At 55.6% G+C, this 13,261-nt stretch overlaps 1 protein-coding gene across 3 annotated transcripts in view; it reads left to right on the forward strand.

The window, feature by feature from the left end:
• TBC1D5 (TBC1 domain family member 5) overlaps positions 1-13,261 on the forward strand; it is a 1,888,005-nt gene that overhangs the window by 848,007 nt on the left and 1,026,737 nt on the right. For all 3 annotated transcript variants that reach the window (XM_086942181.1, XM_086942182.1, XM_086942183.1), the window contains one exon: positions 4,785-4,848. In XM_086942181.1, coding sequence (XP_086798307.1) covers positions 4,785-4,848 — 64 coding nt within the window. The remainder of the gene's footprint in view (positions 1-4,784; positions 4,849-13,261) is intronic.

A 13,261-nucleotide genomic window follows, 5' to 3' on the forward strand; every position in this document is an offset into this window, starting at 1 on the left:
GAGGCATACAGAGCGTGTAACCTCTTTGGTTAGATGGCTCCTGTTGATTGGCAGAAGCCTACATGGCTTGTCATATCTTAGGGCGGATATCTCCTGGATTGACAGAGGAATGCAGAGTGTCACCTCATAAGGTGGATAGCTGTGGGATTGGCAGAGGCATAGAGTGTATGGGATGAGTTTGTAGTTTGGGTCAGGGATGGGTTTGTAGTTTGGGTCAGGGCTGAGCTTATAGTTTGGGTCAGGGCTGGGCTTGTGGTTGGGGTCAGGGATGGGTTTGTAGTTTGGTTCAGGGCTGGATTTGTAGTTGGGGTCCGGGCTGTGTTTGTAGTTTGGGTCAGGGTTCGGCTTGTAGTTGGGTCAGGGCTGGGCTTGTAGTTTGGGTCAGGGCTGGGCTTGTAGTTTGGGTCAGGGCTGGGCTTGTGGTTGGGGTCAGGGATGGGTTTGTATTTGGGGTCAGGGATGTGTTTGTATTTTGGTTCAGGGATGTTTTTGTATTTTGGTTCAGGGATGTGTTTGTATTTTGGTTCAGGGATGGGTTTGTAGTTTGGGTCCGGGATGGGTTTGTAGTTTTGGTCAGGGATGGGTTTGTAGTTTGGGCCCGACATGGTTTTGTAGTTTGGGTCAGGGATGGGTTTGTAGTTTGGGTCAGGGTTGGGTTTGTAGTTGGGTCAGGGATGGGGTTGTGGTTAGGGTCAGGGCTGGTCTTGTGGTTGGGGTCAGGGATGGGTTTGTAGTTTGGTTCAGGGATGGGTTTGTAGTTGGGGTCAGGGCTGGGGTTGTAGTTAGGGTCAGGGCTGGGGTTGTAGTTAGGGTCAGGGCTGGGGTTGTAGTTAGGGTCAGGGCTGGGGTTGTCGTTGGGGTCAGGGCTGGGTTTGTCGTTGGGGTCAGGGCTGGGTTTGTCGTTGGGGTCAGGGCTGGGTTTGTCGTTGGGGTCAGTGCTGGGTTTGTCATTGGGGTCAGTGCTGTGTGTGTAGTTCTGGTCAGGGCTGTGTGTGTAGTTCTGGTCAGGGCTGTGTGTGTAGTTCTGGTCAGGGCTGTGTGTGTAGTTCTGGTCAGGGCTGTGTGTGTAGTTCTGGTCAGGGCTGTGTGTGTAGTTCTGGTCAGGGCTGTGTGTGTAGTTCCGGTCAGGGCTGTGTGTGTAGTTCTGGTCAGGGCTGTGTGTGTAGTTCTGGTCAGGGCTGTGTGTGTAGTTCTGGTCAGAGCTGTGTGTGTAATTCTGGTCAGGGCTGTAGTTTGGTTCAGGGATGGGTTTGTAGTTTGGTTCATGGATGGGTTTGTAGTTTGGGGCAGGGATGGATTTGTAGTTGGGGCCCGACATGGGTTTGTAGTTTGGGGCAGGGATGGGTTTGTAGTTTGGTTCTGGGATGGGCTTGTGTTTGGGGTCAGGGCTGGGCTTGTGTTTGGGGTCAGGGCTGGGCTTGTGGTTGGGGTCAGGGATGGGTTTGTAGCTTGGTTCAGTGATGGGTTTGTATTTGTGTCAGGGCTAGGTTTGTCGTTGGGGTCCGGGCTGGGTTTGTAGTTTGGGTCCGGGCTGGGTTTGTAGTTGGGGTCAGGGATGGCTTTGTTGTTGGGGTCAGGGCTGGGTTTGTCGTTGGGGTCAGGGCTGGGTTTGTCGTTTGGGTCAGGGCTGGGTTTGTCGTTGGGGTCCGGGCTGGGTTTGTCGTCGGGGTCAGGGCTGGGTTTGTCGTTGGGGTCAGGGCTGGGTTTGTCGTTGGGGTCAGGGCTGGGTTTGTCGTTGGGGGTCAGGGCTGGGTTTGTCGTTGGGGGTCAGGGCTGGGTTCGTCGTTGGGGTCAGGGCTGGGTTCGTCGTTGGGGTCAGGGCTGGGTTTGTCATTGGGGTCAGTGCTGTGTGTGTAGTTAGGGTCACGGCTGTGTGTGTAGTTCTGGTCAGGGCTGTGTGTGTAGTTCTGGTCAGGGCTGTGTGTGTAGTTCTGGTCAGGGCTGTGTGTGTAGTTCTGGTCAGGGCTGTGTGTGTAGTTCTGGTCAGAGCTGTGTGTGTAATTCTGGTCAGGGCTGTAGTTTGGTTCAGGGATGGGTTTGTAGTTTGGTTCATGGATGGGTTTGTAGTTTGGGGCAGGGATGGATTTGTAGTTGGGGCCCGACATGGGTTTGTAGTTTGGGGCAGGGATGGGTTTGTAGTTTGGTTCTGGGATGGGCTTGTGTTTGGGGTCAGGGCTGGGCTTGTGTTTGGGGTCAGGGCTGGGCTTGTGGTTGGGGTCAGGGATGGGTTTGTAGCTTGGTTCAGTGATGGGTTTGTATTTGTGTCAGGGCTAGGTTTGTCGTTGGGGTCCGGGCTGGGTTTGTAGTTTGGGTCCGGGCTGGGTTTGTAGTTGGGGTCAGGGATGGCTTTGTTGTTGGGGTCAGGGCTGGGTTTGTCGTTGGGGTCAGGGCTGGGTTTGTCGTTGGGGTCAGGGCTGGGTTTGTCGTTGGGGTCCGGGCTGGGTTTGTCGTCGGGGTCCGGGCTGGGTTTGTCGTTGGGGTCAGGGCTGGGTTTGTCGTTGGGGTCAGGGCTGGGTTTGTCGTTGGGGGTCAGGGCTGGGTTTGTCGTTGGGGTCAGGGCTGGGTTCGTCGTTGGGGTCAGGGCTGGGTTTGTCATTGGGGTCAGTGCTGTGTGTGTAGTTAGGGTCACGGCTGTGTGTGTAGTTCTGGTCAGGGCTGTGTGTGTAGTTCTGGTCAGGGCTGTGTGTGTAGTTCTGGTCAGGGCTGTGTGTGTAGTTCTGGTCAGGGTTGTGTGTGTAGTTCTGGTCAGGGCTGTGTGTGTAGTTCTGGTCAGGGCTGTGTGTGTAGTTCTGGTCAGGGCTGTGTGTGTAGTTCTGGGCTGTGTGTGTAGTTCTGGTCTGGGCTGTGTGTGTAGTTCTGGTCTGGGCTGTGTGTGTACTTCTGGTCAGGGCTGTGTGTGTGTGTGTAGTTCTGGTCAGGGCTGGGTTTGTAGTTGGGGTCAGGGCTGGGTTTGTAGTTGGGGTCAGGGATGGGTTTGTAGTTGGGGTCAGGGATGGGTTTGTAGTTGGGGTCAGGGATGGGTTTGTAGTTGGGGTCAGGGATGGGTTTGTAGTTGGGGTCAGGGATGGGTTTGTAGTTGGGGTCAGGGATGGGTTTGTAGTTGGGGTCAGGGATGGGTTTGTAGTTGGGGTCAGGGATAGGTTTGTAGTTAGGGTCAGGGATAGGTTTGTAGTTTGGGTCAGGGATTGGTTTGTAGTTAGGTAAGGGCTGGGCTTGTATTTTGGGTCAGGGATGGGCTTGCAGTGTGGGTCAGGGATTGGTTTGTAGTGTGAGTCAGGGCTGGGTTTGTAGTGTGGGTCAGGGCTGGGTTTGTAGTGTGGGTCAGGGCTGGGTTTGTTGTTTGGGTCAGGGCTGGGTTTGTAGTTTGGGTCAGGGCTGGGTTTGTAGTTTGGGTCAGGGCTGGGTTTGTAGTTTGGGTCAGGGCTGGGTTTGTAGTTTGGGTCAGGGCTGGGCTTGTAGTTGGGGTCAGGGCTGGGTTTGTAGTTGGGGGTCAGGGTTCGGCTTGTAGTTTGGGTCTGCAATGGGCTTATAGTTAGGGTTAGGGATGGGTTTGAAGTTTGGTTCAGGGCTGAGTTTGTGGTTAGGGTTAGGGCTGGGCTTGTAGTTGGGGTCAGGGCTGGGCTTGTAGTTGGGGTCAGGGCTGGGTTTGTAGTTGGGGGTCAGGGTTCGGCTTGTAGTTTGGGTCTGCGATGGGCTTATAGTTAGGGTTAGGGATGGGTTTGAAGTTTGGTTCAGGGCTGAGCTTGTGGTTAGGGTCAGGGCTGGGTTTGTGGTTAGGGTCAGGGCCGGGGGGTTTGTAGTTTGGGTCAGGGCTGGGTTTGTAGTTTGGATCAGGGATGGGGTTGTAGTTTGGGTCAGGGATGGGTTTGTAGTTTGGGTCAGGGATGGGTTTGTAGTTTGGGTCAGGGATGGGTTTGTAGTTTGGGTGAGGGGTGGGTTTGAAATTTGGGTCAGGGATGGGGTTGTAGTTTGGGTCAGGGCTGGGCTTGTAGTTGGGGTCAGGGTTGGACTTGTAGTTGGGGTCAGGGCTGGGCTTGTAGTTGGGGGTCAGGGCTGGGCTTGTAGTTGGGGGTCAGGGCTGGGCTTGTAGTTGGGGGTCAGGGCTGGGCTTGTAGTTGGGGTCAGGGCTGGGCTTGTAGTTGGGGGTCAGGGCTGGGCTTGTAGTTGGGGGTCAGGGCTGGGCTTGTAGTTGGGGTCAGGGCTGGGCTTGTAGTTGGGGGTCAGGGCTGGGCTTGTAGTTGGGGGTCAGGGCTGGGCTTGTAGTTGGGGGTCAGGGCTGGGCTTGTAGTTGGGGGTCAGAGCTGGGCTTGTAGTTGGGGGTCAGGGCTGGGCTTGTAGTTGGGGTCAGGGCTGGGCTTGTAGTTGGGGGTCAGGGCTGGGCTTGTACTTGGGGGTCAGGGCTGGGCTTGTAGTTGGGGTCAGGGCTGGGCTTGTAGTTAGGGGTCAGGGCTGGGCTTGTACTTGGGGGTCAGGGCTGGGCTTGTACTTGGGGGTCAGGGCTGGGCTTGTAGTTGGGGTCAGGGGTGGATTTGTAGTTAGGGTGTCGGTAAGTTATTGAATAAGCCTTAAAGGTTGCAATGCAGAGTTTAGTATGAGTACCTGTTGAGGGTTAAACATTAGGGTGAATTTGTGTTAACGAGATAAATGTGGAAGAATAGGACTTGGCACTTCACTGCATTTCACATAGAAATACATGTTGGTCACGATTATTCTGAGACCGTTTTACCACAACATTTTAAATCACAACTTTTGATATGGTAATGTTTCCGTTTTTTTCCCTACAGAAACAGGGGACGACAGAAGAAGTCACCCAGCCTCGGACACTGGAGGAACCTTCATCTCCTACAGGTAGGTGGACCCACAGAAACCCCACTGATCTGCGCCACTCTACAGTGTGCATTCTTGCTTATGTAGTCCGACAGCCACCATGTCTTTCCTTGGCACAGATGTAAAAGGCAGGATGCTGTCTGAGAAGTCAGGCTGGCAGCGTCTTCATGCTGGAGCACCACTGGGCCAGAGGCGCCCCGTAAGAGGGGGGGGGGGGGAGGCGGGGGGGTATAAAGTCTTCCCTAGGTAGACGGTTTCCCTTGATGTAATTAGAAGTCTTCTTCAGTTTTACTTTAGCACTCGATAGCTCTCGCCACCGCTTCCCGTAGAACAGCCGAAATCCAAAGTTGTCCGTGTAAAATCCCGATAGCGCTGAACAACTCCAGTGAAATTCCAGGATAAATAAAGAAAAAAAAATGTAATCCTTTTTTTTTTAAGGTCCTTTTAACGCAGGTAATGAAGCTCCCGCTCGTCGCCAGTGTAGGAAAGTCGGAAATAACACCAAAAGGTCGTAGTTAGTAGACAGAGTTTATTAAGATGCTCACGCCTTCAAATCCAAGCTTGTAATGCCCATAACAGATGACAGCCATAACTGCCTACATTCTACATGTTTGAACAATAACACAGTCCCCACAACACGAGCTTGTCACGAGCAGCCAGACACACCTGAACGCTCGTGGACAGCTCGTGTAAGGAATGTACGTTCCCAACACTGCCCTCTACAGCTCTCGCCAGCTCTCAGCCCTCTACAGCTCTCGCCAGCTCCCGGCCCTCTACAGCTCTCGCCAGCTCCTGGCCCTCTACAGCTCTCGCCAGTCTCAGCCCTCTACAGCTCTCGCCAGTCTCAGCCCTCTACAGCTCTCGCCAGCTCCCGGCCCTCCACAGCTCTCGTCAGCTCTCTGCCCTCTACAGCTCTCGCCAGCTCCCGGCCCTCTACAGCTCTCGCCAGTCTCAGCCCTCTACAGCTCTCGCCAGTCTCAGCCCTCTACAGCTCTCGCCAGTCTCAGCCCTCTACAGCTCTCGCCAGCTCCTGGCCCTCTACAGCTCTCGCCAGCTCTCAGCCCTCTACAGCTCTCGCCAGCTCCCGGCCCTCCACAGCTCTCGTCAGCTCTCAGCCCTCTACAGCTCTCGCCAGCTCCCGGCCCTCTACAGCTCTCGCCAGCCTCCTGCCCTCTACAGCTCTCGCCAGCTCCCGGCCCTCTACAGCTCTCGCCAGCTCCCGGCCCTCTACAGCTCTCGCCAGCTCTCAGCCCTCTACAGCTCTCGCCAGCTCTCAGCCCTCTACAGCTCTCGCCAGCTCTCAGCCCTCTACAGCTCTCGCCAGCTCTCAGCCCTCTACAGCTCTCGCCAGTCTCAGCCCTCTACAGCTCTCGCCAGCTCCCGGCCCTCTACAGCTCTCGCCAGCTCCCGGCCCTCTACAGCTCTCGCCAGCTCCCGGCCCTCTACCGCTCACGCCAGCTCCCGGCCCTCTACCCCTCACGCCAGCTCCGGGCCCTCTACAGCTCTCGCCAGCTCCCGGCCCTCTACAGCTCTCGCCAGCCTCCTGCCCTCTACAGCTCTCGCCAGCTCCTGGCCCTCTACAGCTCTCGCCAGCTCCCGGCCCTCTACAGCTCTCGCCAGCTCTCAGCCCTCTACAGCTCTCGCCAGCTCCCGGCCCTCTACAGCTCTCGCCAGCTCCCGGCCCTCTACAGCTCTCGCCAGCTCCTGGCCCTCTACAGCTCTCGCCAGCTCCCGGCCCTCTACAGCTCTCGCCAGCTCCCGGCCCTCTACAGCTCTCGCCAGCTCCTGGCCCTCTACAGCTCTCGCCAGCTCCCGGCCCTCTACCGCTCACGCCAGCTCCGGGCCCTCTACAGCTCTCGACAGTCTCAGCCCTCTACAGCTCTCGCCAGCTCCCGGCCCTCTACAGCTCTCGCCAGCTCCCGGCCCTCTACCGCTCACTCCAGCTCCGGGCCCTCTACAGCTCTCGCCAGCTCCCGGCCCTCTACAGCTCTCGCCAGCCTCCTGCCCTCTACAGCTCTCGCCAGCTCCCGGCCCTCCACAGCTCTCGCCAGCTCCCGGCCCTCTACAGCTCTCGCCAGCTCTCAGCCCTCTACAGCTCTCGCCAGCTCTCAGCCCTCTACAGCTCTCGCCAGCTCCCGGCCCTCTACAGCTCTCGCCAGCTCCCGGCCCTCTACAGCTCTCACCAGCTCCTGGCCCTCTACAGCTCTCGCCAGCTCCCGGCCCTCTACAGCTCTCGCCAGCTCCTGGCCCTCTACAGCTCTCGCCAGCTCCTGGCCCTCTACAGCTCTCGCCAGCTCCTGGCCCTCTACAGCTCTCGCCAGCTCCTGGCCCTCTACTGCTCTCGCCAGCTCCTGGCCCTCTACAGCTCTCGCCAGCTCCTGGCCCTCTGCTGCTCTCGCCAGCTCCTGGCCCTCTACAGCTCTAGCCAGCCTCCTGCCCTCTACAGCTCTCGCCAGCTCCCGGCCCTCTACAGCTCTCACCAGCTCCCGGCCCTCTACAGCTCTCGCCAGCTCCCGGCCCTCTACAGCTCTCGCCAGTCTCAGCCCTCTACAGCTCTCGCCAGCTCCCGGCCCTCTACAGCTCTCGCCAGCTCCCGGCCCTCTACAGCTCTCGCCAGCTCCCGGCCCTCTACAGCTCTCGCCAGCTCCCGGCCCTCTACAGCTCTCGCCAGCTCCCGGCCCTCTACAGCTCTCGCCAGCTCCCGGCCCTCTACAGCTCTCGCCAGCTCCCGGCCCTCTACAGCTCTCGCCAGCTCCCGGCCCTCTACAGCTCTCGCCAGCTCCCGGCCCTCTACAGCTCTCGCCAGCTCCTGGCCCTCTACAGCTCACGCCAGCTCCTGGCCCTCTACAGCTCTCGCCAGCTCCTGGCCCTCTACAGCTCTCGCCAGCTCCCGGCCCTCTACAGCTCTCGCCAGCTCCCGGCCCTCTACAGCTCTCGCCAGCTCCCGGCCCTCTACCGCTCACGCCAGCTCCGGGCCCTCTACAGCTCTCGCCAGCTCCCGGCCCTCTACAGCTCTCGCCAGCCTCCTGCCCTCTACAGCTCTCGCCAGCTCCCGGCCCTCTACAGCTCTCGCCAGCTCCCGGCCCTCTACAGCTCTCGCCAGCTCCCGGCCCTCTACAGCTCTCGCCAGCTCTCAGCCCTCTACAGCTCTCGCCAGTCTCAGCCCTCTACAGCTCTCGCCAGCTCCCGGCCCTCTACAGCTCTCGCCAGCTCCTGGCCCTCTACAGCTCTCGCCAGCTCCTGGCCCTCTACAGCTCTCGCCAGCTCCTGGCCCTCTACAGCTCTCGCCAGCTCCTGGCCCTCTACAGCTCTCGCCAGCTCCTGGCCCTCTACAGCTCTCGCCAGCTCCTGGCCCTCTACAGCTCTCGCCAGCTCCTGGCCCTCTACAGCTCTCGCCAGCTCCTGGCCCTCTACAGCTCTCGCCAGCTCCTGGCCCTCTACTGCTCTCGCCAGCTCCTGGCCCTCTACCAGCGTTTCGAACTTTGAGCCGGCATCCTGCATGCGGACATCAACAACTCACATCGTAAGTCCCTTCACCGGTTCCCCCGGTTTATTTTTCGATTACCACACAACCCGCTGTGAGCCTAACGCTCCATTGTTTCTTTTCCGGCAGCCTCCGCCACTCTGGCGAAAACTACCACGTAAGCCTCATTGAGGACCGTTGTTACCTACCTTTTACCTACGCACCAGCCCCCATGACTCTGCCGGCATGTTCCGCCTCACTCGCGCACAATACCTTCTATTGTTCACAGAACACCCTTATCACTCTACCGATCACAGATCACCTTCTTCGCCTTTTGATCTCACGAGCACCCTTTTGGTTCATTACTCCGTTAATTAACCCCTGGAACTGCAGTATTTTCGTTTTATTATTGATGGGTAGCATGTGGTTGACCCACCCTTCCACTCATGCCTATTTAGTTATGCGTGTTTAGCTATTCTCCTGATTTGGGTCATATTCTATTTCTGTTGCAGTGCTCCTTGAGAAAGGACTTTGCCAGTCCGAAATGCATTGGAGCCATTCAGACTCCTTGATGAAGAGTCAATTGATTATCTGATGTTTAAACTGAAGTTATAACGAAATATGAGAGGAAACCAGTTTAAAATAAACCTCACAACGTTTCAACTCGGAACCTGTTGTTGAACTTTATTGGGAATCTAGGGTGTTATCTAACACACAGAACCCTCATAAGTGTGCCCATTACAGGGATGCGCCTACACCTTTGTAACGCACTCAACTTCCTCTACCGCTCTCGCCAGCTCCTGGCCCTCTACAGCTCTCACCAGCTCCTGGCCCTCTACAGCTCTCGCCAGCTCCGGGCCCTCTACAGCTCTCGCCAGCTCCGGGCCCTCTACAGCTCTCGCCAGCTCCGGGCCCTCTACAGCTCTCGCCAGCTCCGGGCCCTCTACAGCTCTCGCCAGCTCCGGGCCCTCTACAGCTCTCGCCAGCTCCGGGCCCTCTACAGCTCTCGCCAGTCTCAGCCCTCTACAGCTCTCGCCAGCTCCTGGCCCTCTACCGCTCACGCCAGCTCCCGGCCCTCTACAGCTCTCGCCAGCTCCCGGCCCTCGCCAGCTCCCGGCCCTCGCCAGCTCTCGCCAGCTCCCGGCCCTCTACAGCTCTCGCCAGCTCCCGGCCCTCTACAGCTCTCGCCAGCTCCCGGCCCTCTACAGCTCTCGCCAGCTCCCGGCCCTCTACAGCTCTCGCCAGCTCCCGGCCCTCTACAGCTCTCGCCAGCTCCCGGCCCTCTACAGCTCTCGCCAGCTCCCGGCCCTCTACAGCTCTCGCCAGCTCCAGGCCCTCTACAGCTCTCGCCAGCTCCTGGCCCTCTACAGCTCTCGCCAGCCTCCTGCCCTCTACAGCTCTCGCCAGCCCCCTGCCCTCTACATCTCTCGCCAGCTCCCTGCCCTCTACAGCTTTAACCAGCCCCTGCCCTCTACTGCTCTCGCCAGCTCTCTACAGCACTCGCCAGCTCTCTGCCCTCTACAGCTCCCTGCCCTCTACAGCTCTCGCCAGCTCCCTGCCCTCCACAGCTCTCGCCAGCTCCCTGCCCTTTACAGCTCTCGCCAGCTCCCTGCCCTTTACAGCTCTCGCCAGCTCCCTGCCCTTTACAGCTCTCGCCAGCTCCCTGCCCTCTACAGCTCTCGCCAGCTCCCTGCCCTCTACAGCTCTCGCCAGCTCTGTCCTCTACAGCTCTCGCCAGCTCTGTCCTCTACAGCTCTCGCCAGCTCTCTGCCCTCTACAGCTCTCGCCAGCTCTCAGCCCTCTACAGCTCTCGCCAGCTCTCAGCCCTCTACAGCTCTCACCAGCTCTCAGCCCTCTACAGCTCTGGCCAGCTCTCTGCCCTCTACAGCTATTCGCCAGCTCTCTGCCCTCTACAGCTCTTCGCCAGCTCTCTGCCCTCTACAGCTCTTCGCCAGCTCTCAGCCCTCTACAGCTCTCGTCAGCTCTTAGCCCTCTACAGCTCTCGCCAGCTCCCTGCTCTCTACAGCTCTCGCCAGCTCCCCGCCCTCCTCACCCACCCTGGTTCCTTCCCCCAATCTGTGTTGTAGTTGCAGCATACACACATCCTAGCATTTGATTGTCTGGAATATTTTAACCCCTTAAGTGCTGCCTCGGTGCATTGGCCGACGGCAGCACTACCTCCCCAGTGCTGCGCACGACCATTGGACGTCCATTCAGCACTAGTTCCAATGGACAGCGCAGCACTGGGGAGGAATGTTTAATAGCATCTATGAGGTTAGGCTGCCTGTCCTCACATGCGACTAAGCTTGAGATTTTCACAAGCCATCATGGTTCCACAGGCTGAACATTGTTTTTATTGAGGCCTTAGTTAGTTTGTGGATATATTATGTTATGCAGATCTGAGCATGTGTGAGTCTAGGCATACATCGGGCCTTGTGGAACTACTTAATAACCAGGTTGTCCGCTTCTTGCGGAATCGAAGGAGAGGCGGAGGCTCTTATGTGTAGTGGCAGGTCTTTCCACACTTTAGCAGTGATGTAGGAGATGGCTCAACCACTTGATCTAGTTTTTAATATGCTTGGCATATTTGCACGTAGAAGTAGTCTGGACCAGCGGAGGTGCCTGGAAAGTTTGTGGAAGCAGATGAGATTTTTGAGGTATGCTGAGCCAGTGTTATGTAGTGACTTGAAAGTGTGGGTGAGCAGGTTGAATTGTGCTGGTTGTGAATGGGGAGCCAGTGGAGCTCTTACAGATGTGAGGTGATGCGAGTGTGGCATGGGATGTTGAGCGTTATTCTGGCCGCTGAGTTCTGAATGGTCTGCAGCATTCTGGTGAGTTTTTAGTTGATCCTGACATAGAGGGTTTTATTATAGCCCAGCTTGCTTGTGTGTAATGGCTTTCCGGGTGCTGATTGGGAGCCATTTGAAAATCTTCCTCAGCATCTTCAGGGTATGGAAGCATGAAGCTTTTGAGACTCCGAAGCAGACGCCTTGTTTGACTTGTATGGTTATCACGCTACGAGAAAAAATAATTGCACACTATACAAAATGTATGTTTCAAGACACAACAGAAGACGTTGAATGTTGAAAGTGGACATACACTTGGAAACTAGTATTGAGCCTTGAAGAAGTCCTGATTGGGGCGAAACGCGTCAGCTATTGGACTCTAGCTATTAGATTTTATCAACTTGGTGTATCATCTTTTTTCAATAAAGGACAATGTTTGAAAGAAAATAAAAATATACTACGTTTGAGAATTTCTTCGCATCATCAATTATGACCGTTGCCTAACTGACTTGGAATGGATATATCATTTTTTTGTATGCGGAATTCCTTTGTTGTTTATGCTGTTTTGGGTTTCCAAATATGAAATATAGATGGTTGTACACTCTGGTCTTCCTGCACCACCACTACTTTCCCCGGACTAGTTTTAACAAGTGCAGTTGTTTGCTTTGCCTCAATCCTTAGCTTGCTAATCTTTACACAAGCATGAGGCAGTGACTGCATTGTCTAGGGTGGTCATGTTGAGTTTGCTGTCGACGATGCTCCCGAGGATCATGGTGTGGGTGGTGGGGATGGATGTTGATCATAGTTCTGTTGACTATTAGGTGGAGTCCCATGATGATGTGATTCCTTGAAGATCACAATTTTGGTGTCTTGTCAGTGTTAAGCTTTAGACAGTTGGTCTTCATCCCGTGGGTGATTTGAGTCTAGCAGGCACTGAACTTGATTGTGTACAAGGCGCTTTGTTTATGAGGGAGAGAATGAGTTGTGTGTCATCTGCGTAGGAGTGGTCATTGATATCGTGAGAGTTCTGCAAGGCTCAGGGAAGATCCTTGCTGAACTCTGTAGATGAGGTTCTGGGCGAGGTGTATGGTGCCAGGTGAACTGACTGGTCCTTCCAATCAGGAAGGGGCACATCCATTGGAGTTTTTGTACTTGGATTTCGATGTTGTCGGCATTGGAAGAGAAAGGGGTGGGAGACTGTCAGGTGCTGCGGGGAGGTTCAGGTGGATGAGTGTTTTTGTGTCTCCTCTGTCCAGAGTCATGTAGATGTCATCCATGATAATGATCCGTAGCAGCAATGAGGACTGTTTCCATGTTGTGGTAGGGTCTGAAACCAGACTGAGTGGTGTCACGTAGTTGGTGGTCATTGAGGTATTCAGTGGGGTTTCTTTTGATGATTTCCTTTAAGAACATGGCCATAAATGGATGAAGGGGATTAATCTATTGTTGACGAGCATTGAAGCATCCGTAGAAGGTTTCTTCAGCAATGGGAGGACAGTTGCATGTTTCTAAGCATCTGGGACGGTCGATGAAGAGGTGTAGGCATTCAGAAAGGGTTTGAGTATGGGCTGATGGGTTGCAGTGCTCTTGAGTAGGCGTGGTGGGGGGGGTCTTGAGTTTGATGGGGCCACTGCGTGTATGGAGTTCATGGTGACTGCAGTTTGTTCTGTGGTGATGGTTAGTGCTAAGTGGTTAGCATTGACTTTTGGGAGAAGATTGGGAGGTGTCTGGCGAGGTCTGTCTGGTTCAGTTGTGGGCTGAAGGTGCTATAAATGATGGTGATTTTGTTGCTGAAGAATTGAGAGAGATTGTTGCAGAGGTCCTCCAAGGGGGTAATCAAGATGGAGGTACCGATGGTGAGGTGAAATCTTTCACAATGGCAAATATTTCTTTACTTTTGTAGGTGCTGGCATCAATGCCGTCCGCTAGAGTGGTGTGTTGGGTGGTTATAGTCTTTTCGTGGTAGCTTCCTAGGGCAGATTTGTACGTGCTCCTGTCTGCATTGGCCTAGCTCATTCTCCATTTGCGCTTCAGTTGTTTGCAGTGGTGTTTCATCAGTCTGAGTTCCTCAGTGTACTATTTGGCCTGGGGTCTGGATCTCATTCTATTTCTGTGTTTGAGAAGGGCTGGTGAGTCTGCTTAGGAGGTGATCCTATTGTTGAAATTCTTGATGGCTTTGGGGAGG

This window comes from Lissotriton vulgaris, chromosome 10 (assembly GCF_964263255.1).
Source record: "Lissotriton vulgaris chromosome 10, aLisVul1.2, whole genome shotgun sequence".
In the NCBI taxonomy this organism is placed as follows: Eukaryota; Metazoa; Chordata; class Amphibia; order Caudata; family Salamandridae; genus Lissotriton; species Lissotriton vulgaris.